General features: G+C 41.8%; 2 protein-coding genes across 4 annotated transcripts in view; one reads left to right on the forward strand and one right to left on the reverse strand.

Annotated features, from left to right (window-relative positions):
* Positions 1-446: 446 nt before the first annotated feature.
* LOC115106323 (CD209 antigen-like protein E) lies at positions 447-3,677 on the forward strand. Of its 2 annotated transcripts, none has more exons than XM_029628928.1 (6): positions 447-508; positions 1,068-1,201; positions 1,344-1,435; positions 2,311-2,445; positions 2,577-2,688; positions 3,075-3,677. In XM_029628928.1, the coding sequence occupies exons 2-6, from the start codon at positions 1,120-1,122 to the stop codon at positions 3,155-3,157; spliced, it is 504 nt and encodes a 167-aa protein (XP_029484788.1). In that variant the 5' UTR covers positions 447-508; positions 1,068-1,119; the 3' UTR covers positions 3,158-3,677. The 2 variants fall into 2 exon arrangements, with proteins under 2 accessions (XP_029484788.1, XP_029484789.1); XM_029628929.2 differs by lacking the exon at positions 447-508 and adding an exon at positions 569-670.
* Positions 3,678-5,338: 1,661 nt separating this feature from the next.
* The window catches only part of LOC115107171 (carbonic anhydrase-related protein 10), a 360,898-nt gene continuing 338,972 nt past the window's right edge, over positions 5,339-27,264 (reverse strand). The window contains exons 5-10 of one of the 2 annotated variants that reach the window (XM_065007874.1): positions 16,497-16,592; positions 13,787-13,859; positions 8,457-8,611; positions 8,038-8,212; positions 7,571-7,643; positions 5,339-6,765 (exon numbers count right to left, since the gene is read on the reverse strand). In XM_065007874.1, the coding sequence (XP_064863946.1) occupies positions 7,609-7,643; positions 8,038-8,212; positions 8,457-8,611; positions 13,787-13,859; positions 16,497-16,592 (534 nt within the window). In that variant the 3' untranslated portion in view covers positions 5,339-6,765; positions 7,571-7,608. The remainder of the gene's footprint in view (positions 6,766-7,570; positions 7,644-8,037; positions 8,213-8,456; positions 8,612-13,786; positions 13,860-16,496; positions 16,593-27,264) is intronic. The other variant, XM_065007875.1, reaches the window with a different exon arrangement.

The raw sequence follows: 27,264 nt of genomic DNA on the forward strand, positions 1-27,264 counted from the left end.
TTATTGCTTATCTCATGACATATCATTTCTTTTGGACCATATCTATTTAGGAGGAAATCTACATTTTGCCATTATCATTCAAGCGGTTATTAACTGCTGCTGTGGTCTACTGTACCTTCTGAATAGCATCCCTGAAAGGATAAACCGGCCAATCAGCTTGTGGACATTCAGGTCAAAAAATAAATACATCTCTAACATTAAACATGAACTTTCATGTGGGGATAGTGTGTATGTGCTTCTTAGTGTGTATGTACTTCTCACAACCACCATAAAGAGGACATAGCAATGCACAGGCCTCAATGTAAGGCTACATACGATTAAAATAAAACAATATTTAAAAGAATGGACAGGGCCAAGGATATTATGGATCATAATCACTACTTGCTGCAATGGTATATGACTTGCAGATGATATCTCTACTTCTACTTCCCCAAATGTCTCTTTAAAAGGGCTAACATTTGAATTGAAAAGACACAAGGAAGACATCAGTTTCTCTCTTCTGAATTTGGTGAGGGTCTTTACGATTTACGATACCTTGAAGAACTTTTAACTATTGTCTTTGGTGAGGGTCTTTACGATTTACGATACCTTGAAGAACTTTTAACTATTGTCTTTGGTGAGGGTCTTTACGATTTACGATACCTTGAAGAACTTTTAACTATTGTCTTTGGTGAGGGTCTTTACGATTTACGATACCTTGAGGAACTTTCAACTATTGTCTTTAAAAAAAGAGAGAGACATAATATCAACATGGTTATGCCTCAAAAAGTATAAATTAAGGGCCGGGATTCAATTCAATCACGGATTTGGACAATGTATCATTTAAAAGTCATTTCTGATTGAGCCGACAGGAATGTGGTCTCTGCCAACACAGAAACATTGGCTTTAAAATGTGCATTGCAGACAAAGCGCGATCAGATTAAATCCTGGCCTAAAATGTTCTAATTTGTTTTTGGCAAAAAACATTGTAGTATTTAAATAACAATTATATCTATATCCTACATGAATCTGTAACGCTGTGGGTTCTCCTGAGTAATACACTTTTTTGATATAATTCTGTTTTATAGGAAGAACTGCAGTAGAAGGCCAAAAGACCACCACGATCTTCGATCCATCATCATGGGAGTCGTAACTGTGTCTGTTCTTGCCTGTCTCCTCCTCACCCTTCTGGGAACTGGAGCCCTCCGCCACGATCCTCATTGTAAGTGACAACCAATCCCATTTGAATCCAGTTTATTTTGAATGTCTTTTTTTTTCTCTCTTCTATTTGCTGTTCTAAGTGATTAGTAGTAGTTAGGTTTCAAGCTTGCAGGAATTTAAAATAAAAAATACATTCTCTGCAGATATCTGTCCAAGTGGATATACTGGACCAGACAGTACAATACCCCATTGCTACAGAATGGTTAATAAACAAATGGGATGGCAGCAAGCACTGGTAAGTGTCCCACCTGCAGCGAATCTAATCAACACTTCCATTTACAGTGATGGTGTAAAACAGAATATGAAATAACTTAAACTTCCAATTAATATGACCCCATTTTTATTACACTGACACTAACTTACAGGCAGCTCAGTGGCAAGTAACATTGTGTATTTCATGTTACAGTAGACCTACTGCAATATAAATATTAGGGCTGTCAGAGTAAATCAGTTAACTCATTTGAACTTTTTGTCATTTTTATGCACTAAAGTTTTAATTGTGATTAATCATATTGTTTGAAAGTGTTCGAAATACGGTGAAAACATCCAAAATACAGAATCTATACAGCGAAGAAATGCTACCGTATTCGGATTTTAATGAATGGATTCATTAAATTAATCGAGGGGGAGGGGGTTGTATTTAACAGTATTTTACTGTACTTACCGGGATTAGTACAAGCAAACCTAAAATTGTCAATGTGTTTTCCAATGAAACGCACCAATGCATTTATTTGGAATGTTTTTCATGTTTTGAAAAGTTGTTTTCATCTATTTCATCCATAGCCACTTTTTATGTTATTCATGTTGTGTTTCTGCAATACTCAGGCTGCGACTACACAGGCAGCACAATTCTGATATTTTTTCACTAATTTGTCTGTTGACCAATCAGATCACTGCTGAAAAAGATCTGATGTGCAAAAATCTTATGTGATTGGTTAAAACACCAATTAGTGGGGAAAAAAAGATGGAGGCTGAGACATTTCACTGTTGATAATACCCCAAATTACCATATAAATTAGTTTTCCGTCCGTGTACCACTACTGATCAAATGTCCACAAAGTCAAGGCTTGTAAAATAAATCAATTAAAATATGGATGTTTCTTCATAAAGGATTACTGCAAGAGAGATGGGGGCACCCTTGCTGCTGTCCACAGTGTTGAAGAATACCAGCTTCTCCTTTCCATGGTGAAGCAGACCCAGAGTATCTCTGCTTACGCCTGGGTAGGACTGAATGATCTGGATCAGGTAAAACAATCCTTAACACTCATGTAGCACTTACTAAGGTCTTATTTCACATCTCTTTAATTTGGGCAGTTGATAAGTTACTACTGCCCTTCACTAAGATGTTGATAACCTTGAAATGTTCTCCCTGACAGGAAGGGACTTATGTGTGGACTGATGGGTCATCTGTGAATTGGTTCTGGTCCGAAAGTGCCAAAGCTCAGCAGTGGGGAGAAGAAGACTGCGTGGCACTGAACTCTTATGCAGGTCAGTAAACTTTAAATAGGATGTGTGACACTTATGCCGGGATCCCAATCCGTATTGACAATGCGCCTTTTAAAGACAACGTTCCCGCATTCACGGAGATCGCATTCAGGGTTAACACTGCAGATGTCTGCTCAATTGGAAATTACCTTTAAATGTCAAGCGTGCTACAATGCAGTTCCGTTTGAAGCCTGGCCTGAAGCACAGGGACACTGTCTGAAGGACTGAACAATCAAATACATAGTAAGAAGTGCATAAACACGGTCAAACTTCACAGTAACATATCATATGATATTTGTAATTTTCCATATTTGTCGCATTGATTGAAGCGCTGTTGTCATTACTCTGTTGCCTTCCACCGAGACTAACATGGACATTGTCCTCTACAGGGGCTGAGGGCTTCGATGACATCAAGTGTGACAGTGGCTGTACCTTTGTCTGCATGAGAATTGCTACTGGTGGAGTAGCCTAAGATGGCAGAGGAGTCCAACACCATCCACACAGAGTGCGAGAGTAAAGGGATTTTCGCCAACATACTCTGATTTTATTTTCTGCTATCGCACGTAAAGTCTTTTGCGTTGATTGAGGACCGATTGAATAGTTGAAGACAATATGATTACACTATCTTCGGTTGCCATTGTCAATTACACTATCTTCGGTTGCCATTGTCAGTGGTTAAAGTTATTGTCAGGTTGATTCTACAATTGCATTTTCTCTCATGTTCTCTGTATGTTACTAGCCTTAAGCCACCAACCATCGAGGCACCCAAGGTTTATCCACAAACAAACGGTTCAATCCCCTCACTAACTCAAAACCGACCAATTATCTAAGAAGACAAACATGGTAATGTTGAATGTACAGGGGAAATTAGTCTCAGCACATTTTTAATGGTTTGACTCTTATATGGAATATTGAAAGAATTGGTGGAATTGTGTCATCCTGATTATCCCTCAATGCTTCAATGCCTCTTTGAATAAAACCTTTCAGCTTCACCCATTCTCAGGCATGGTCAATCTATTTTACATATCGTTTTCTATGTCATAGCTTGATTGATAGGTGTCTGGTACCTTGTACCATGCGTGAGACATCAAGGAGGTGATACTAACATCACATGGCGGTCGGTGCCCTTTGAGATGAGAGAGGAAGATATTTTTTTCATGAGCGTGGCCTTATTTCTATTACACCACATTGGATGACTGACATTCATATTCCATTCACCCAGTTCAATGCAACATTGATAGATTTAGCCTAATAGTCACATGATACTCGGATTTCCCCTATAACCATCATGAGGTTGCTACAACGTAGTCTATGAACGAACGATTAAAACGTAGGTACACACAGGTCCAGAGAAAGATTTGAGGTGACAGACAGACCATGACATCTTCAATACCGTCTTGCACATTCCTGCCTGTATCTAGCTGATCTAGGATGTAATCATTAGTTCAAATGGACAAAGTCAGGTATGTTTATACCCGTTTTATTCCGCTTTCTTCCGTTTCAATTTGAATTTCAACAGAATCGACGGAATGGATCCATCCCAAGCAAACAGTTCACTTTCATAAGATACAAACAGCTTGTTGTATTCCTTCTCGCATACGCCTTTTCCTTCTCTCCCCTCTTCCCTTCACTTGCAGACTTCAATGCACAACACATCAGCTGTCTGTGACCAGGCAGGAAAAAACCCAGTTCCAAGCCAAACCTTCCTATCATACAGCTACACACAGCCTACATCGTTGTCAACATTTTAGCTAAAGTAACGTCAGTCGCTACTATCACGCAGTACAGTCAGTAAGCAAATAGCAGTTACACCGGCGGGCCCCTGTAGGCAATAAATTAGAAAAACTAAACTAATTAGTTACCATGACTTGGAAGAGTTCCAGTTTTGGATAGTCACAGCCAGCTAGCTAACATGGTATCCCTCTCCGTTTGAGTAGGCTAAACTATCTAACTGCCTTTGCTACCTATGTAAATAACATTTAAAGTAATTAAAAAATATATATAGCTAGCTCTCTATCTCGTCACTCCTTCATTTTTAAAAGAAATTGTTCGAAATGGTTCAACTATTGTCTTTCTCTCTCTTTGAGTCAACCTCTCACCACATTTTATACACTGCAGTGCTAGTTATCTGTAGCGTATGCTTTCAATACTAGATTAATGCTCTGATCTTTTCATTGGTTGGACAACATGTCAGTTCATGCTGTAAGAGCTCTGATAGGTTGGAGGAGGTCCTATGGAAGTTTTTATAATTACTGTGGAAGTCTATGGAAGGTGTGAGAACCATGAGCCTCATAGGTTTTGTATTGAATCAATGTACCCAGAGGAGGACGGAAGCTAGCTGTCCTCCGGTTACACCACGGTGCTTCCCTACAGGGTGCTGCACATTGCCAAACAATGTGTTTGAATGATTTATTTTGTGATGTGAATATATTTAGTATAGTTTTATCTAAAAAAGGATAACTTATTAACTTATTTATTTTTATGAAATCCTGTGAGGATTCTCCACTGGATGACATATAGTGTCTTGCTGTAGTTGAGACCGGTCTGCCTACTCACCAACGTGTACAGCTCACCACGCTAACTTCATTCAATAACTTAGCACAAAACCATATACATAGAAACAACAGTGTAAAGTGAAGCATATTTTCCAAAGTGAACTTTCCAGACACATTTATTGGGCTGATAACATTACTCAAACACAGTGTAAGACCATTGTAAGCAATAAAACAGGCTTCAGCTCAGAACTGCTTCCACAATTCAAAGTGAACCAAGCGTTTGAAGGTCCATTGCAGCCAGTGTTAATCTCAATATCAAATCATTTCTGGATAACAATTAAGTACTTTACTGTGATTTATTTTCAATTAAAAGGGCCAAAAATAAACAAAAAATAGCTTCTTAGCAAAGGGCAATTTCTCAAGCAAGAATTTTGCTCGACCTGTCTGGGATTGGTCTGATTGGGGAGGGGAAAAACAGACAATTATCTGTTATTGTCTGAGAGGTTTGGAACTCTTTTGGTCTATTAACTAATTTACTGCATGGTGATGTCACCAGGAAGGCCAAAACTCCATCCCACCAAAACAGGCTGAAATTTCAGGTGGTCTTTTCAAACAGCTCTTACATTAAAAGGGCATTATCATAATCTTCACAATTTCACAGTATTATTCCAACCTCATAGTGTGGAAATATAAAACACAAGAAATCACATTTTTGACTGCACTGGGCCTTTAAAATACTCATCTTTTTTTTTATCCTCTTAATATATCTTTTAAAATGTTTATTTTGTATTTTTCTTTACATATTCAGTTTTTCAGCAGTACTGATAATTATACTATATACAACAAAGGCCAAGACACTCATCGGTTCATCAGTTAGACAGAAGATCCTTTCCCGTTGTTGCTTTGATAATGACCTACTATTACAAGGCAAGACTGTAAGTTCTAACTCTCTTGTGTTGTTGCAGTCGGCATGCCTTGTAAGTGACGGTGATGACGACGCAGCTATGAGCCTTGAAGACCTTCTCTGTCTAAACCACTAGGGGCGTCGTCTTGATAAGTCCTTAAGATCTCATTGGTAGCAAGGTGTCTATGTACAAAGGCTAAAAGTCCCAATCAGTCCTACTCAGTCCGTGTGAAGAAGAGGCTGTATGAAATAAATGCTTCAGTGTTTTTGTACGTTTTAAACATTTTGTTATCTCCCAAAAAAGTATCAGTATCAAAACAGATTTCGTAATAGATATATTTGTACTGGACATGTCAGTTAGTATGTGTTGGAATTCAAATAGTTCTCGATGTACGTATGAAAAGTAGTCGTCTCTTTGCAAAGCAACACAAAGTCTTTTACTTGATAATGTTCAGTTTCTTTTTTTTTTCTTTTTACATGAAATAATCTTAGATGAGATGCAGCCTTGGTGCGGTTTCCAGTTGTTTTCTTCCTTCCTTCTTTCTTTCCTTCCTTCCTTCCTTCCTTCTCTCTCTCTCTCTCTCTCTCTTTCTCTCTCTCTCATATCCCCCTCCTGTCTCTGTCATTGTGTCTTGTTTCTGTGCTCACCCAAGAGAGACTACTTTAGCAGCCACTCATTCACTGGAAGAGAGGAGAGGGACAGGGTGAGAAGAACACTCCTTTCTGTGCACATGCACGTCTAGCATGGAGCCCCTTTCTATCCTGCAGCATCTATAACATTCATTTTAACATGGCAATACATTGTTAGGATTGAGACAGAATGCATTGAGCATAGCGATATGGTGCTGTAGTGTGCCATGTTAATATTAGCAATGTACACTAAATGACAACATTTCTACAGTATCTGTTAGTTAGCATTCTGTTAGCATCCCAATATACATTTCCCATTCAATTAGCCCACTGACACCTAGCTATGAGGGGGCTGACATTCCTCTGCCTTCAAGGTTTAACCTTAGATTAACAAGTACAACTAGTGTAATTAAAGACAAGAGACAACTCTGCTGCTATTGTGCTGCTTCTGTTTACTCTCTAGGGGCTGTTTGGAGAGGTAGAGTACCACATACTGTGTGTGTATGTGTGTGTGTGTGTGTGGGGGGGGGGTAAAAGTGTTTGTGTAAAATGTGTATGTATGTGTGTGTGTGGCTGTAAGCCTGATTATGTAAGGGTGCACACATTCTCGTGTGTGTCCGTGTGTGTGTGTCTGTCTGTCTGTCTGTCTGTCTGTCTGTCTGTCTGTCTGTCTGTGTGTGTGTGTGTGTGTGTGTGTGTGTGTGTGTGTGTGTGTGTGTGTGTGTGTTTCAATCTCTCAACAACTGCTGCACAGAATAAGAATTTCATCGGAGAGCGAGAGGATAAGATAACAGAACAGTCTGGCTACAGTACAGTAGATCCTGGAAGAAGAATACAATGAATAATGGGGGTTTACCTCTTGCCCTCACTGTATATACGCTTCAGGGGTAAAATTCACATTTTGTGCAGCAGTTGCCCAGATATATTGGCTGAAACAGAGGAGAGGAGATGGTAAACAGACCGCATGCAGAGTCCCCGAATCACACTGAGATGCTGAGTTGGCTTTGTAGTTATGAAGTAGTTTGGCCCACACTCTCAGACGCCGTTTGGAAATATTGCTATAATATCACGATAAGTAATATACAATCACTCTTTTACATTTTTTAAAAAATCTATAAACGTTAAGGCTATATTTTACAAAGCTGATAAGATGTTTTAGGTAGTATTTTGCGTTATGAGGGACACAAGCAGACACACAGAAAACAACCAACGTAAATGTCCATGTCTCCTTCACCACCATTTTGTATATGTCTGCTAGTCAGACCTTGTTTAAATAAATCACTAACAAAATGGTGGTGGTGGGTGGATTTGAGCTGTGTTTACCTCGGTACTGGAGCTTCTGGGCCCTGTTGTTGGGACAGTCTTTGCCCTGCATGCTGAAGTTGATGTTGGTCCGGATGCAGCGGTTGTTCAGAGGTTGGACCGGGCGAACGTTGTCGCTCATACTCAGGAAGATCTGAGACGGCTGGTTCTGACTCAACAGTCGTAAGGAGTGCATCTGGAGAGGAGAGAGGAGGATAGGTGAGGGAAGGGAGGTCCATGAACAAAGAAGATGGAAAGGTAGAGTATGTAAATGAAGGGATGGAACGAGAGAGGTTAGGAAAGCAGAGATGAGAGTGGATCGGAAGTGAAGGAAAGGCATTATTTCAGTATGAATAGGAGAACAATCCATGTAGAGGAACATAATTGCTGTTTGACAGTCTTATGTAGCTAAGCAGTAAGAAGCTACTGTGGAGACAGACCTGCATTTGTGTGATGTACACTGGCTTATTCATCAGGATCCATGTGGCCGTCTCAAAGCAAGGCGGGATGGTCATCGACCCGTCATATGTGATAAAACTAGAGGTTTCTGGGTAAATCTCCTCGATGTTCAGGCCCATCAGCAAATATGCATCATCTGGAGAAGATGGTCAAGATAGACAGGTTTCAATATTACATTTTAATATTCTATTATAGCAGTGTTCTTGAGTCCTGGTCCTGGAGAGCTACAGAGTGTGAATGCTTGTGTCCTAGCTCAGCTCCAACACAAACACTTGCTAGTTGAAATAGATGCGTTTGTGCTTGGCTGGAACAAAACCCTGCTTCCCCTGTGGGTCCCTAGTTCCAGTATTGTAGAACGCTGCATTACAAGCTTGTCTTAATCACATTTCATGTCCTCTCAAGCTAATATTTAGTTTAGAATATCCATGATATATTTGTCTTACTGTCTCAAAATGTATTACATCCACTCTAACCGGTGTGTTCATCATTTGTATGTAGATGTTTTGCAAATTGCTAATGTCACATTAAGCTGGTATTTCTCAGACTACACGACAGGCTGTTGGTATAGCAGACTACACGACAGGCTTTTGGTATAGCAGACTACACGACAGGCTGTTGGTTTAGCAGACTACACGGCAGGCTGTTGGTATAGCAGACTACACGACAGGCTGTTGGTTTAGCAGACTACACGGCAGGCTGTTGGTACAGCAGACTACACGACAGGCTGTTGGTATAGCAGACTACACGACAGGCTGTTGGTATAGCAGACTACACGACAGGCTGTTGGTATAGCAGACTACACGACAGGCTGTTGGTATAGCAGACTACACGACAGGCTGTTGGTATAGCAAACTACACGACAGGCTGTTGGTACAGCAGACTACACGACAGGCTGTTGGTTTGGCAGACTACACGACAGGCTGTTGGTATATCAGACTACACGACAGGCTGTTGGTATAGCAGACTACACGACAGGCTGTTGGTATAGCAGACTACATGACAGGCTGTTGGTTTAGCAGACTACATGACAGGCTGTTGGTATAGCAGACTACACGACAGGCTGTTGGTATAGCAGACTACACGACAGGCTGTTGGTACAGCAGACTACACGACAGGCTGTTGGTATAGCAGACTACACGACAGGCTGTTGGTTTAGCAGACTACACGACAGGCTGTTGGTATAGCAGACTACACGACAGGCTGTTGGTATAGCAGACTACACGACAGGCTGTTGGTATAGCAGACTACACGACAGGCTGTTGGTATAGCAGACTACACGACAGGCTGTTGTTTTGGCAGACTACACAACAGAACTGTTGGTATAGCAGACTACACAACAGGCTGTTGGTATAGCAGACTACACAACAGGCTGTTGGTATAGCAGACTACACGACAGGCTGTTGATTTAGCAGACTACACGACAGGCTGTTGGTATAGCAGACTACACGACAGGCTGTTGGTATAGCAGACTACACGACAGGCTGTTGGTACAGCAGACTACACGACAGGCTGTTGGTATAGCAGACTACACGACAGGCTGTTGGTTTAGCAGACTACACGACAGGCTGTTGGTATAGCAGAGTACACGACAGGCTGTTGGTTTAGCAGACTACACAACAGGCTGTTGGTATAGCAGACTACACGACAGGCTGTTGGTATAGCAGACTACACGACAGGCTGTTGGTTTAGCAGACTACACGACAGGCTGTTGGTTTAGCAGACTGCTTGACAACCCCCCTTGTTTTTCATTCATCCCCTAATTGGAGTAAACTAATAGACAACACTTAGTCTTCTACTTCCAGTTTATACATACTATATACATTTTACGGACACAGTATATTTGACAATAGTTATCTTTTGTTTGTTTTTAGTCCCATCCTTCAGCTCCCCTCAACCCATCCCATCTATCTCTGAACACCATCCAGTCCCATCCTAAAGCTACTCTCAACCCCTCCCATCTATGTCTGAACACCATCCAGTCCCATCCTTCAGCTCCCCTCAACCCCTCCCATGTATCTCTGAACACCATCCAGTCCCATCCTTCAGCTCCCCTCAACCCCTCCCATCTATCTCTGAACACCATCCAGTCCCATCCTTCAGCTCTACTCAACCCCTCCCATCTATCTCTGAACACCATCCAGTCCCATCCTTCAGCTCTACTCAACCCCTCCCATCTATCTCTGAACACCATCCAGTCCCATCCTTCAGCTACCCTCAACCCCTCCAATCTATCTCTGAATACCATCCAGTCCCATCCTTCAGCTCTACTCAACCCCTCCCATCTATCTCTGAACACCATCCAGTCCCATCCTTCAGCTCTACTCAACCCCTCCCATCTATCTCTGAACATCATCCAGTCCCATCCTTCAGCTCTACTCAACCCCTCCCATCTATCTCTGAACACCATCCAGTCCCATCCTTCAGCTCTACTCAACCCCTCCCATCTATCTCTGAACACCATCCAGTCCCATCCTAAAGCTACCCTCAACCCCTCCGATCTATCTCTGAACACCATCCAGTCCCATCCTTCAGCTCTACTCAACCCCTCCCATCTATCTCTGAACACCATCCAGTCCCATCCTTCAGCTCTACTCAACCCCTCCCATCTATCTCTGAACACCATCCAGTCCCATCCTTCAGCTCTACTCAACCCCTCCCATCTATCTCTGAACATCATCCAGTCCCATCCTTCAGCTCTACTCAACCCCTCCCATCTATCTCTGAACACCATCCAGTCCCATCCTAAAGCTCTACTCAACCCCTCCCATCTATCTCTGAACACCATCCAGTCCCATCCTAAAGCTACTCTCAACCCCCCCATATACAGTACCAGTCAAAAGTTGGAACACATACTCATTCCAGTGTTTTTCTTCATTTTGAAAATGTTTTACATTGTAGAATAATAGTGGAGACATCAAAACTATGAAATAACACCTATGGAATCAAATCAAATCAAAGTTTATTCGTCACGTGCACCGAATTCAACAGGTGTAGACTGTCGTGTCTTCGGCATCATTTGTGAAGACTGTTATTTTATCAAATCAATTCTCTGTAATTATTATTAAGTAATTAAACAAATCATGTACATGTAATTAACTAGGAAGTCGGGGCTCCAAGGAAAATCTTCACATTACAAAGTTATAATTTTCTTAATATAACTCTTCAAATATTTTAATATCTGAACAATTAGTCTTCTAATTCATTAATTATTCTTTACCTCACGTTAGTCTCATTCCAAACACCGTAAATGGTTGGTTATCTGCACGAATCCAGCCTTTACTATGAATCATCCATACACCAATTATCTTAATAATTTATTTACTAATGAACTAAATAATCACAGAAATGCATAAACAAACAACACAGTAGATATGGTTACAAGGAATTAATATTGGAGGTTCCCTTGTGGGCTGAGCCGATATGACGGCTTGGTGGACAAAGGGAAGTGGGTGTGGCCTGAAAAGGGTGGAAAAGACAAAAGGAGTCACTACACAGTTGATAATTATATTAATTGAAATGTTAATCCTTTGCACATCAACGCTCACTCATTCGGGAATAATTGCAATCAATATATATATTTAAGCTCAGTGTGTCGTCGTGATCTCTGTTGGAATCGTCCGTATGTCTGTTGGAGACTTTTTCTGAGCGTCTCTCTCTCTCTGCCTCCCTGACAATCATCGTTTGTGGTTAGAATGGATACTTCAGAGTACCATTCAGAAATTTTCTCATAGAATAGATGTTTCGGTGGTTGTCAGTCTTCGCATCCCAGGTTGACATAATTTCTAGCTGCAGACTAGTAATTAGTATCTAAGATTTGCCCTTACTATGTTGGGATCGATAGTCTCAGAGTTGAACCATTTCCACCCGTGTAGCCAATGCTCCACGTGGTATGGTTAGGAATTGAACAACAACTGCCGAGCAGTTGCCGTACCAGGCAGTGATGCAACCAGTCAGGATGCTCTCGATGTTGCACCTGTTGAACCTTTTGAGGATCTGAGGACCCATGCGAAATCTTTTCCGTCTCCTTAGAGGGAATCAGTTTTGTCGTGCCCTCTTCATTTAGTAACCAAAAAATATAGTTCATATTTGCTATTCTTCAAAGTAGCCACCCTTTGCCTTGATGACCGCTTTGCATATGGAGTTGTGGCTTCCAGATAGTTCCTTTTGGCAACACGTGAGCATATATGTCATTCATGTTCATCATGTAATTATAAGAACGTGTTAACTAGCCCAACAGTGGGATATGCATGGGCACTTAAAAGATACTCCTACACTTGTCTAAATCCTATTAAATGTACAAAAGTGTCAGTTTCCAACCTTAACATATGTTGAAAATACAACAGAATAGATTAACCGGAATTACATTTACTATCACGGGTGGCCAAAAATAACTATCTAAAAGCCATGTCCCTGCTAAACCACACCTCCAGTCTTCTGATCTGACCCGGTAGATCATAGCTCACTAACCCAGCATCAACAACTCAATTTAAAGAAAACAATGTTTTTTTTGTGTTTCAAAAAAACCTAACGTGTGTTCTGTCCACTATTTACCCAAATTGGGTTGTTTTTAACCCAGCATTTTTTAGTGTGTAGAATTTCTGCATCTCTCTTTCTCTCTGTCCCTCTCTCCATCATTCTCTCTTTCTCTCTACGTCTCTTGTTCTCTCTCGCTCTCTCTACTACGCTAACACACTCAATATGTAGTCATCTGCTGCGGCTTCCGTTTATAATAAAAGGTACTATGTTTGCTGTGAAGAGGTCACAGTAGCTGCTCCTTCTATTTAGACTGGGAGTTTAGCTGCTATTCACTTTCACAGTGTGTATCTATCTAGACTAGAACAACATCAGCATGCTCACCAGCCCCTAGCCTACAGGTAGGACATATAAACCCTGAAAGGTAAAGAAAAACAAAAAAGACAATCCTTAATCTGTGAACATCAATCATGTTTCTATTATGTTACCACCTCACCCCTGCAGTCTTGTTAGTCTCTCTCCACCACCACACATCTCTGGAATCCGCGTTGGCATTAATCATTCCATTTGGATGCTGTGTTTGTGTGTGCGTATGTGCGTGCGAGGTTATGACAGCTCATTGATGTCTCTGAGACCTCCAATGCACTGGGGGTCACTGTGTTTACGCAGCCTCTCCTCAACCCCATTAATCCAATTGTTCTCTTCTCTGAGCAAGCCATGTGCCATTCTAATATGGCCATCTAACAGCCCTAGCTGTCTCTACTGCAGTCTCTCCAGCTACTCTTTGACTTGTTCCACTGTGTTCCTCCCTACAGTCTACATTGGCATCTCTACTTACTTTTATATGTTATTCTTGTGATGGTGTCTCTATTCAACATTCGATTCAGGAATGCATTCGAAGTCTCCGCAATCTGGAATACGAGAGGAGAGAAAGAATCACCCAGAGACAGTCACATCAAAGCCAGTCACACACATCGCAAATTACTTCCATATTCCACAATCTCGACAGTGCATTACAAAATGAACCAAAACGCACTAACAATATGACACCAGCAATTCAAGTGCATTCGCTTTAGGGCCAAATCTTAACTTGAGGCAAGCATGCAGCAAATCTCCCATTGACTTCAATGCATGATTTACTCGCATAATGCTAGTTGCACAAGTCCATCTCAAGGAAGGATAGGATAGGACCTTAAGGAAGCCTGACCACCAGAGAGAGAGCCACTTTAAAGAGCCTGAACACCAGAAAGAGACACTTTAAAGAGCCTGAACACCAGAGCCACTTTAAAGAGCCTGAACACCAGAGAGAGCCACTTTAAAGAGCCTGAACACAAGAGAGAGCCACTTTAAAGAGCCTGAACACCAGAGAGCCACTGTAAAGAGACTGAACACCAGATAGAGCCACTTTAAAGAGCCTGAACACCAGAGAGAGCCACTTTAAAGAGCCTGAACACCAGATAGAGCCACTTTAAAGAGCCTGAACACCAGAAAGAGACACTTTAAAGAGCCTGAACACCAGAGAGAGACACTTTAAAGAGCCTGAACACCAGAGAGAGACACTTTAAAGAGCCTGAACACCAGAGAGAGCCACTTTAAAGAGCCTGAACACCAGAGAGAGCCACTTTAAAGAGCCTGCACACTAGAGAGAGCCACTTTAAAGAGCCTGAACACCAGAGAAAGCCACTTTAAAGAGCCTGAACACCAGAGAAAGCCACTCTAAAGAGCCTGAACACCAGAGAAATACACTCTAAAGAGCCTGAACACCAGAGAAAGCCACTCTAAAGAGCCTGAGCTGCTTTTAGCTGTCCTGTAGCACTTTTGTCTAAAGACTCAGGAGTCCAGAGTCGACGTGGAACACACTAATCAGTTAAAGATGCTCCACACGCTCCCTTAAATCCCCCTTAGTCCCGAGCCTCAGCCTCCTGTCCCATTCTCATCCTCACAACTCTGACTGTCAAGATGTCTCGGAGGCTAAGTGATTAAAAAGCAATGGATGTCCCTTGTCACTACTCTCTCTCTTTCTCAGATGTTTTGAACACTTTTAATGGAGAAATGACCTAGGGGGATGCAGACATGTTATTCTGCAAAATGTAATTAGGGAGTTCTCTCCAAATTGTGAAGTAAACTTAAAAGTAGCTACAGAGAGGAACTGTTCAACAACATATGTCAATTTGACATCTAGAGAAGAAACATAGGTGACACTCACATCCTAGACAAACACCGTCTAGTCTAGTAGATATGGCTGAAGGTGACTCAAACTCCATTTAGTGTCCAACAGTCTCACTATGTCCTCCTCCATTGTGTGTCTGTTTCCACAGGGGACCCCACACAGATACACCCCCCCCATTGTCATTTCGAATAGCGGCTCAGGCCACTGATGCCCAAAGGAAGCCCTTACTTACTGGCAGTCTGAGTCACTGAAAGGGTAACATGGTGGGGGTGCAGGTGTTAATGGTCCCCTGGAAGCATGAGTCACAATACTGAGAAATAGGTTCCTGAGATAGTGAAGGACACCACTAATTACCTCACTTCCCATCTCTTCAGCGACTTTAACAATGAGACGGGACTGATCTGAGAGCCTTAGTTAAGGAAGCTACTTCAAGATGGCTGGAGTTTGGAGTCATTACCACTGAGGGCCAGGCTGAGGGACTAGCGAGGATGAGAGTGAAGTGTTGATTGATTTCATGATGAGTGGGAGGGCGGGGGTGTGAGATGTGCTTAATCATATCCCTTTCGATGGCCTACCTCTCTGTCTGTTATAGTGGTGGGAGTGTGTGTGGGGGTATACAATTGAACATGTAATTACATTTGGTGAGTGCTCAAAATTATAACTTTAGAACTTCTACCACTACATTGACCACTAAAATAACTTTCAGACAGCAAAAGCAAACACATATTTTATTCAGAAAATTGTAGCTCTTCTATCCCATCTCTGTAAGTGGTTAGCAGAGAGGAATAGGCTTGACCCGGGTCTCCATGTCCTCCTGTGTGACTGACAGACCGAGCCATTGACACAAGGGAGCTAATTACTGTAGCTAGCTGATTGGGTTGCATCTGAACTACGCAGTACTTCTGTAGCACGAAGAATACAAGAAATTCCACAGCCTTGAGCCGAGCCCAAGAAGCTCACATAACAAAGCTAGCGAGAGAGAGACAAAGCTATTTCACAACCTCACACCCCCCCCCCCCCCCTGACATATACAGGGAACACAATGTTAAGCTCCCAGGATAACTAGTTCTCTAGTGGATCTATTTCGGGATAGAGAGCAGGGCGACCTTCTCAAAGGACCATTTGGATGCCGTCAAAAAAGATTAGCATGTAGTAACGTAGCGCTAGCTAGCTAGCTAATAAATACAGGGATAATCATACTGTCAAACTGGTACGTGGTGGGATGATATACTGTGACTCGATGCCAAGTTAATGCATGATAGTCCCCCCCCCAAAAAAAATTTTTTTTCAATCATTCATACGAAGATTTTACATACAAATTCAAGCACGTTTGACACAGTGAGATCAAAGGCTGGAGTTGTGAGAGTGTCACACGCACCTTCATAAATATAGACACTATGACCAGTCCGTTGGGGCTCTTCGCTGCCTCTGTGTAGTTGGTATACAGCTCGTGGTTGTAGTGTATAAGTTGAACCTGGAGATGAAAAAAACAAATGTCAGGAATACAACACAATCTCTCAAGTGACCTCGCACAAATAGACTGTAGAAAAGTCTGCTCTTGCGGAGCTGCTGTGTGCTGGCTTCTGGTCAAGCCCAGCACTAACGCACCTTTTTCCACATAATAAATTGTGCCGAGTCAGGTATGTCTTAGAGCCATGTAGTCTGTAGAATGTTTAAATCACTGTTTGATTTGATTTATCAGGATCCCCATTAGCCGACACGAACAGCGTCCAATGATGTGTCTGACTGTGTGTGTTTATTTCATGAAACCATCTCCAAATATATATTTTTAATCATTTATTTTACCTGAGCCTTTTTCCGTCGAAAATCTCATTCTGATCGTGTGGGCATGTTGATACAAACGTTAACATATTTACGTACAAAGCCCTGATTGGCGGACAGGATCAGCTATAGACTCTAGAGTCTACCCTGCTTACCTCTTTAAAGTAGGCGACAAATAAAAGATAACTGGTCATTGGTCAGAATAATCTGATCACATTGTGATGTCATCCCATCTGAACAGGCTGCAATTCAAGGCACTTTATTTTTAAACCTCTTACAGTTATTTCGACATGGTGTGGAAATATCATTTAAAAAAGCAAGAAAATCGCGTTTTTGACTGCACTGCACCTTTAAACGGCAGCATAGCCTAGGGGCGGCAGCGTAGCCTAGTGGTTAGAGCGTTGGACTAGTAACCGGAAGGTTGCGAGTTCAAACCCCCGAGCTGACAAGGTACTAATCTGTCGTTCTGCCCCTGAACAGGCAGTTAACCCACTGTTCCCAGGCCGTCATTGAAAATAAGAATGTGTTCTTAACTGACTTGCCTGGTTAAATAAAGGTAAAAAAAAAAATGCCTTCACACCTACAATCTCTCCAGAGACTAGGGTTTGTTGGCTTCCACTGTTCAAGCCTTTTGAAGTTGTGTTGACTAAGGTGTCAGTAAAGTTCTCCACACACCTTTATGGTTCTACAGGTTCTTAATGATGTGTTTATGTGGGCGGTGTCTATGCACAGCTAGCTCAACTTGTGACCTTGCGACAATAACAACTATTCAAAGAGCAGCCCACATTTTCTTTTACCAAGGAGACACACTTACGATTCCTGGGAAATCAACAGGAACTGCGGAAAAAGTTCTCACACAATATGGGAGAGTGGGGTAAGTGGAGAGTTTCACATTTATCATCATTACATCAAGGGAAACTTACTATTATTTCTAACAAAGATATCTACATGTATTTCAGGATTTTGTGTATCCCTGGAAACAACCAGAATTCATGTAAATATAACAGTTTTGAAAACATATGGAGGAAAAAGGGGGAGGCTTGCAAGCCGAAGAAACACCATCCCAACCGTGAAGCACGGGGGTGGCAGAGTCATGTTGTGGGGGTGCTTTGCTGCAGGACGGACTTGTGCACTTCACAAAATAGATGGCATCATGAGGGAGGAAAAATGATGTGGATATATTGAAGCAACATCTCAAGACATCAGTCAGGAAGTTAAAGCTTGGTTGCAAATGGGTCTTCCAAATGGACAATGACCCCAGCATACTTCCAAAGTTGTGGCAAAATGGCTTAAGGACAACAAAGTCAAGGTATTGGAGTGACCATCACAAAGCCCTGATCTCAATCCTATAGAAAAATTGTGGGCAGAACTGAAAAAGCATGTGCGAGCAAGGAGGCCTACAAACCTGACTCAGTTACAGCAGCTCTGTCAGAAGGAATGGGCCAAAATTCACCCAACTTATTGTGGGAAGCTTGTGGAAGGCTACCAGACACGTTCGACCCAAGTTAAACAATTTAAAGGCAATGCTACCAAATACTAATTGAGTGTATGTAAACTTCTGACCCACTGGGAATGTGATAAGAGCTGCAGTAAATCATTCTCTCTACTATTACTCTGACATTTCACATTCTTAAAATAAAGTGAGGATCCTAACTGACCTAAGACAGGGAATTTTTACTTGGATTAAATGTCAGGAATTGTGAAAAACTGAGTTTAAATGTTTTTGGTTAAGGTTTATGTAAACTTCCGACTTCAACTGTAAGTTCAAGAGTAAAAATGTGCTTAACAAGTCACATAATAAGATGCACGTACTCACTCTGTGTGCAATAATAGTGCTTAACATGATTTTTGAATGACTACCTCAGTCGAGCAGTGAATTTATAACACATAATCAACCACAAAGACCAGGAAGGTTTTCCAATGCCTCGCAAAGAAGTGAACCCATTGGTAGATGGGTAAAAATACAAATAAAGCAGAAATTGGATATCCTTTGAGCATGGTGAAGTTATTAATTGCACTTTGGATGGTGCATCAATACACCCAGTCACTACAAAGATACAGGCGTCCTTCCTAACTCAGTTGCTGGAGAGGAAGGAAACGGAGGTTAATGGCTGTGTTAGGAGAACACTGAGGATGGATCAACAACATTGTAGTTACTCCACAATACTAACCTAATTGACAGAGTGAAAAGATGCAAGCCTGTACATAATACAAATATTCCAAAACATGCATCCTGTTTGCATTAAGGCACTAAAGTAAAACTGCAAAAAATGTTGGCAAAGAAATGTACTTTCTGTCCTGAATACAAAGCATTATGTTTGGAGCAAATCCAACACAACACATCACTGAGTACAGCTTTATATATTTTCAAGCATGGTGATGGCTGCATCATGTTATGGGTATGCTTGTTATCGGCAAGTACTAAGGATTTTTTCAAGCTAAAAAATAAACAGAATAGAGCTAAGTACAGGCAAAATCCTAAAGGAAAACCTGGTTCAGTCTACTTTCCAACAGACACTGGGAGACAAATTTCCTTTCAGCAGGACAAAAACCTAAAACACAAGGCCAAATCTACACTGGAGTTGCTTACCAAGATGATATTGAATGTACTGAACTGTAACCTCTGCCAAATGTTATTGTAACTCAGGGGTGTCAATACTTATGTAAATGAGATATTTGCAAACATTTCCAAAAACATGTTTTCACTTTGTCATTATTGGGTGTAGATGGGTGAGAGAAAACAATCTATTTAATCCATTTTGAATTCAATCTTTAACCACAAAATGTGGAATAAGTCAAGGGGTATGAATACTTTCTGAAGGCACTGTAAACCTCTGTTCAATATCACTCACCATTACATTTACTGAGCAGCTGTCTGGGACAGGGATGTTGTTTCTATGCGCCAATTAATAGGTACGTTTTCTGCATTTGAGGCAACTAAACTGGTCCGCAAAATTCTTGATATGTTTATCAAGTTCAGACTCAATGTTATCAGATAAGACCTGGTGTTCCTCTGCTACTCATCACAGCCTCTCTTTATACAGATCAGACTCCATGTCATCAGATAAGACCTGGTGTTCCTCTGCTACTCATCACAGCCTCTCTTTATACAGATCAGACTCCATGTTATCAGATAAGACCTGGTGTTCCTCTGCTACTCATCACAGCCTCTCTTTATGCAGATCAGACTCCATGTCATCAGATAAGACCTGGTGTTCCTCTGCTACTCATCACAGCCTCTCTTTATGCAGATCAGACTCCATGTCATCAGATAAGACCTGGTGTTCCTCTGCTACTCATCACAGCCTCTCTTTATACAGCTCAGACTCCATGTCATCAGATAAGACCTGGTGTTCCTCTGCTACTCATCACAGCCTCTCTTTATACAGCTCAGACTCCATGTCATCAGATAAGACCCGGTGTTCCTCTGCTACTCATCACAGCCACTCTTTATACAGCTCAGACTCCATGTCATCAGATAAGACCTGGTGTTCCTCTGCTACTCATCACAGCCTCTCTTTATACAGATCAGACTCCATGTCATCAGATAAGACCTGGTGTTCCTCTGCTACTCATCACAGCCTCTCTTTATACAGATCAGACTCCATGTCATCAGATAAGACCTGGTGTTCCTCTGCTACTCATCACAGCCTCTCTTTATACAGATCAGACTCCATGTTATCAGATAAGACCTGGTGTTCCTCTGCTACTCATCACAGCCTCTCTTTATGCAGATCAGACTCCATGTCATCAGATAAGACCTGGTGTTCCTCTGCTACTCATCACAGCCTCTCTTTATACAGATCAGACTCCATGTCATCAGATAAGACCTGGTGTTCCTCTGCTACTCATCACAGCCTCTCTTTATACAGATCAGACTCCATGTCATCAGATAAGACCTGGTGTTCCTCTGCTACTCATCACAGCCTCTCTTTATACAGATCAGACTCCATGTCATCAGATAAGACCTGGTGTTCCTCTGCTACTCATCACAGCCTCTCTTTATACAGCTCAGACTCCATGTCATCAGATAAGACCTGGTGTTCCTCTGCTACTCATCACAGCCTCTCTTTATACAGCTCAGACTCCATGTCATCAGATAAGACCCGGTGTTCCTCTGCTACTCATCACAGCCACTCTTTATACAGCTCAGACTCCATGTCATCAGATAAGACCTGGTGTTCCTCTGCTACTCATCACAGCCTCTCTTTATACAGATCAGACTCCATGTCATCAGATAAGACCTGGTGTTCCTCTGCTACTCATCACAGCCTCTCTTTATACAGATCAGACTCCATGTCATCAGATAAGACCTGGTGTTCCTCTGCTACTCATCACAGCCTCTCTTTATACAGATCAGACTCCATGTCATCAGATAAGACCTGGTGTTCCTCTGCTACTCATCACAGCCACTCTTTATACAGATCAGACTCCATGTCATCAGATAAGACCCGGTGTTCCTCTGCTACTCATCACAGCCTCTCTTTCCAACAGGTACATGTTTGTTTTCTGTACCTCTTCAGTGTCATTCAGTCTATTTGTTCATCCCTTGCTGCTGCTCCAATGGACTTCTTCCCTTCTCTCACTTCCTTGGCTGCTCTTTCAAGAACCTCAAGGGGGATATAGACCCCTGCTTGTTTGTATACGTTTGTATACACAGGGCATAACGTTGTCTGCTCCATATCAATATAAAATGCACTATCTTGAGTTCATATGCATGACATATTGCAAAAATACTATGAATAGTATGCATACCAAAATACAATATAATCATAATTTGTATGGGGTATGGTGGCCATTGGCTCAACTTACCTCAAGGCAAACATTTTGACCATATCAACCCACACAGCTACAAAGATGGACTTTCATGCTAGGTTTGGGTTTGTCGTATTGTAGCTTATAGAGACCCCCAACTGATGAATAAAACAATCTTAAAAGTATCTCCGTTGACACCTATAACACAATACATTCATTTGACTTTGTGAAATTTGATCTTTGGACCGAACTTGCTTACCACTTTTTCCATGTGGTTTGTTCCTTCACATGATCTCTTCTTAAATATTTGGTCACAAGATTCAATTTGTGTATGGTTTCCTAGAAACAAGGGGTGGCTCAATTAACCCTGGCCCACTATCTCCTACCGTTACTTCACATATTTTCCACTTCCCTTGAACTTTGCTGAAAGATGTAGAAAATATGCTGTACATTTGCAGAGAAACAAAGTGTATTCAGAAATGTATTCTGCCTCAAACATTCTCCATGACCTCTCCTCAGTCTTTCTTGAGTTATCAGTATTGTTGCTGCACCGTGAGTCTGTGTTGTTGTCTGAGTCTCTAGTCGTTTGTAATCTTTAAAAGGTTTAGAATTTATTTTACCACAGATACACTACATGGCCAAAAATATGTGGACATCTGCTCGTCGAAAATCTCATTCCAAAATCATGGGCATTAATATGGAGTTGGTACCCCTTTTCTGCTAAAACAGCCTCCAATCTTCTGTGAACGATTTCCAAAAGATGTTGGAACATTGCTGCGAGGACTTGCTTCCATTCAGCCACAAGTATTAGTGAGGTCAGACACTGATGTTGGGTGATTAGGCCTGGCTCGCAGTCGGCGTTCCAATTCATCCCAAAGGTGTTTGATGGGGCTGAGGTTAAGGCTCTGTGCAGGCCAGTCAAGTTCTTCCACACCGATCTCGACAAACCATTTCTGCATGGACCTCACTTTGTGCACAGGGACATTGTCATGCTGAAACAGGAAAGGGCCTTCCCCAAACTCTTGCCACAAAGTTGGAAGCACAGAATTGTCTAGAATGTCATTCTATGCTGTAGCGTTAAGATTTCTCTTCACTGGAACTAAGGGGCCTAGACCAAACCATGAAAAACATCCCCAGACCATTATCATTCCTCCTCCACCAATGGCGGCAAGCTTTACACCACTCCAGCCAATGCTTGGCATTATACATGGTAGTCTTTGGCCATGGAAACCCATTTCATGAAGCTCCTGACAAACCGTCCGTGGCTTCCAGGGGCAGTTTGGAACTCGGTAGTGAGTTTTGTAACTGAGGACAGACGATTTTTACACGCTACATGCTTTAGCACTCGGTGGTCCCGTTCTGTGAGCTTATGTGGTCTACCACTTCGCGGCTGAGCCGATGTTGCTCCTAGGCGTTTCCACTACACAATTACAGTAGATATTTACAACCGAAATTTGACGAACTGACTTGTTGGAAAGGTGGCATCCTATGACGATGCCACGTTGAAAGTCACTGAGCTATTCTGTAAGGCCTCTACTGCCAATGTTTCTCTATGGAGATTGCACGGCTGTGTGCTCGATTTTATACACTGGTCAGCAACGGGTGTGGCTGAAATAGACAAATCCACTTATTTGAAGTGGTGTCGACCTACTTTCCTATATATAGTGTACCTTTAAAAAACGGTATGGGCTCAGGAAAACCGGTCAGTATCTGGTGTGACCACAATTTGCCTCATGAAGCGCGACATATCTCCTTTGCATAGAGTTGATCAGGCTGTTGATTGTGACCTGTGAACGGGTGTTCCACTCCCCTTCAATGGCTGTGTGAAGTTGCTGGATATTGTCCACACACTTTAGTATATATGTGACTTGTTTCAGGAAACTAGACGTATGTCACCTGTCACTACTTCACAGGAGAGCCATTTGAACGTAAACTTAAAAATAAAAAAACGCGTTATTTTTGGCAGAAATGCCTTCTGGAACATGTGAACTTTCATGTGCCATAATTACAGATGTATGCCATCTGTAAATAAGAATACAATTGTTAAATTACGAGCCTAGTTGGTTAACCCACAGAAAAAGGCAGCCACCTTCCTGCTAGCCATGATTGGCTGAGATAATTAGTGGGCTGGACATGCCAAAAGATGAGTTCGGATTGGTCTGCCATGTAGCGTGCTTCTGTCTATAAAATGTGCTGGTCAGTATGTGTAGGAAATCCTTTCTAACACCGCTTTTAAAAAAAGATATCAAGTAGTAGAACTGCATAAGTGTTGCTCTCCACTTTCTGGAGGACCGAGCTTTGAAAACAGTGCAATTAGAGTATGATAGCTGAGGAGATGGGGAACATTCGGGCATTTGATTGCAAATATGCAGACAAAAAGAGAACATAGAAGGTTGTTGTATAAAACACCTGTCTCTGGATTACATCTTCAAACTAAGAGCAGCCGTAGCATCCCTGAGAGAGAGGGAGAAGAGTCCATCCATGTTTACATGTAAGATGTTCTAGCTAGCTACATTTTCAGATATTACACATTTCTAATTTTGTCAGAAAGTCGCTTTCATTTCAAGTCAAAGTGTACTGCTAGCTAGCTAGCTAACGTTACGTCTATGACCTGTGTAGTAATATTATTCATATCTCAGAGCCATTTGCATTGCTAGTTATAGCTTAATGTTAGCTAGCTAACATTGAACCTGGTTGGTTAGCTACCTGCAAATTCAGGCAGGGTAGTACCGTTATGAGTTTGAATTATGGTTCATTGTTTAGCTAGTTACATGTCTAAACAAAAGACTCCACTATGCAAGTAACCATTTCAATAGAATGTTCATGATGTCACTGGGACAACTGTCAGTAGAAGTAGCTGGTAAATTCGCTCTGGCTATCTACTCCGATTTCAGAGCACTCTCTCTGTGTGCCAGAGTGTAGAATAAATGACGAATTTATGAATTCTCAACACCCATTAAATATGGCTGGTGTCAGTAAACCTTGCATGATTAAATTGTTGCCAGCAGCAGAGTTGCAGTCACCAACACTCTGGATAATTTAGAAACAGCCTAACCAGCTCTGCTACGGCGAGTAAAATGGTCAGAGTGAGCTGTTCTCTCATTTGTGTCTGGGAGTAGCTAGCAAGCTAGCCAACGTTAGCCAGTTATCTTGGGTGCTTGACTGCTGTTGTTAGGACAAAACGCTCGGATCAACCCTACTCCTCGGTCAGAGTGTTCAGTGTGCGCTCTGAATGCTCCGAGAGTGAAACGCTCTGAATTTACGAACGGACAATCTGACAATGCTCCTTGATATGCCACACCTGTCAGGTGGATGGACTATCTTGGCAAATGAGAAACACTCACTAACAGGGACGTAAAACTAATTTGTGAGAAATTAGTTTGTGGGTATTGAACATTTGAGATATTTTATTTCAGCTCATGAAACCTAGACCCAACACTTTACATGTTGTGTTTATATTTTTGTTCCGTATAATCTTAACTACTGTTTTTGTCACGCCCTGACCTTAGAGAGATGTTTTATTTCTCTGTTTGGTTAGGTCAGGGTGTGATTTGGGATGGGCATTCTATGTTCTCTATTTCTTTGTGTTTGGCCGAGTGTGGTTCCCCAATCAGAGGCAGCTGTCTTTCATTGTCTCTGATTGGGGATCATACTTAGGCAGCCCTTTTTCCCTCCTTCAGTGTGGGATCTTGTCTTTGTTTGAGTGCATGTAGTTTGCACGGCGAAGCTTTTCGGTCGTTGTATTGTTTATTGTTTTTTCCTAGGTGGAACATTTAAATAAAATAATGTACGACTACCACGCTGCACCTTGGTCTCCTTCCGACGATAAACGTTACAGATTCATCAATCCTACCTTGATTAAATTGAAAAGTTGACATCTCTACACGTCCTTCTCCATCTGTCTTCTCAGACATGTTGGGAGGCAGCAATAGAAACACATTGTCGAAGGATAGTAATTATACAGAACGGGGAACCGCAGAGCGACAGCTCGTCTATAAAGGTAATCAAGGCCTGGGGAAGTGATTAGGTGACATGTTGAGAGAGAGGCTCCCCAACCCCCCCAGAATGAGATTGGGGTAAAGTTTAGATGGCGAGAGGCGAAGGCCTGGGTGAACTATAGAGGACTTACAGTGGCAAGAAAAAGTATGTGAACCCTTTGGTAATTATCTGGATTCCCACAGAAATTGGTCATAAAATGTGATCTGATCTTCATCTAGGTCACAACAATAGACAAACACAGTCTGCTTAAACTAACACACAAACAATTATATGTTTTCATGTCTTTATTGAACACATCATGTAAACATTCACAGTGCAGGGTGGGGAAAGTATGTGAACCCTTGGATTTAATAACTGGTTTACCCTCCTTTGGCAGCAATAACCTCAACCAAACGTTTTCTGTAGTTGCAGATCAGAACTGCACAACGGTCAGGAGGAATTTTGGACCATTCCTCTTTACAAGACTGTTTCAGTTCAGCAATATTCTTGGGATGTCTGGTGTGAACCGCTGACAAGGTCATGCCACAGCATCTCAATCGGATTGAGGTCAGGCTCTGACTGGGCCACTCCAAAAGGTGTATTTTCATCTGTTGAAGCCATTCTGTTGTTGATTTACTTTTGTGTTTTGGGTCATTCTCCTGTTGCATCACCCAACTTCTGTTGAGCTTCAATTGGCGGACAGAGCCTTACATTCTCCTGCAAAATGTCTTGATAAACTTGGGAATTCATTTTTCCATTGATGATAGTAAGCTGTACAGGCCCTGAGGCAGCAAAACCATGACGCTCCCTCCACCAGACTTTACAGTTGGGATGAGGTTTTGATGTTGGTGTGCTGTGTCTTTTTTTCTCCACATAGTGTTGTGTGTTCCTTTCAAACAACTCAACTTTAGTTAAATCTGTCCACAGAATATTTTGCCAGTAGAGCTGTGGAACATCCAGGTTCTCTTTTGCGAACTTCAGATGTGCAGCAATGGTTTTTTTTGGACAGCAGTGGCTTCTTATGTCGTGTCCTCCCTCAAACACCATTCTTGGCGCATCGTAGACTCGTTAACAGAGATGTTAGAATGTTCTAGAGATTTCTTTAAGTCTTTAGATGACACTCTAGGATTCTTCTTATCCTTATTGAGCATTCTGAGCTGTGCTCTTGCAGTCGTCTTTGCAGGATAGCAACCGTGCTGAACTTTCCCCATTTATAGACAATTTGTCTTACCGTGGACTGATGAACATCAAGGCTTTTATAGATACTTTTGTAACCCTTTCCAGCTTTATGAATGTCAACAATTCTTAATCTTAGGTCTTCTGAGATCTCTTTTGTTCCAGGTATGGTTCACATCAGGCAATGATTTGTGAATAGCAAACTCAAATTTTGTTTGTTTTTTATAGGGCAGGGCAGCTCTAACCAACATCTCCAATCTCGTGTCACTGATTGGTCTCCGGTTTAGCCTTGTCACACCCTGATCTGTTTCACCTGTCCTTGTGATTGTCTCCACCCCCTCCATGTGTCGGTTGTTTTGCCCAGTGTATTTATCCCTGTGTTTCCTGTCTCTCTGTGCCAGTTTGTCTTGTATGTGCCAAGTCAACCAGCTCTTTTTTCTGTACCTCTGCCTTTG

Source organism: Oncorhynchus nerka, linkage group LG23, assembly GCF_034236695.1.
Source record: "Oncorhynchus nerka isolate Pitt River linkage group LG23, Oner_Uvic_2.0, whole genome shotgun sequence".
Taxonomy (NCBI): Eukaryota; Metazoa; Chordata; class Actinopteri; order Salmoniformes; family Salmonidae; genus Oncorhynchus; species Oncorhynchus nerka.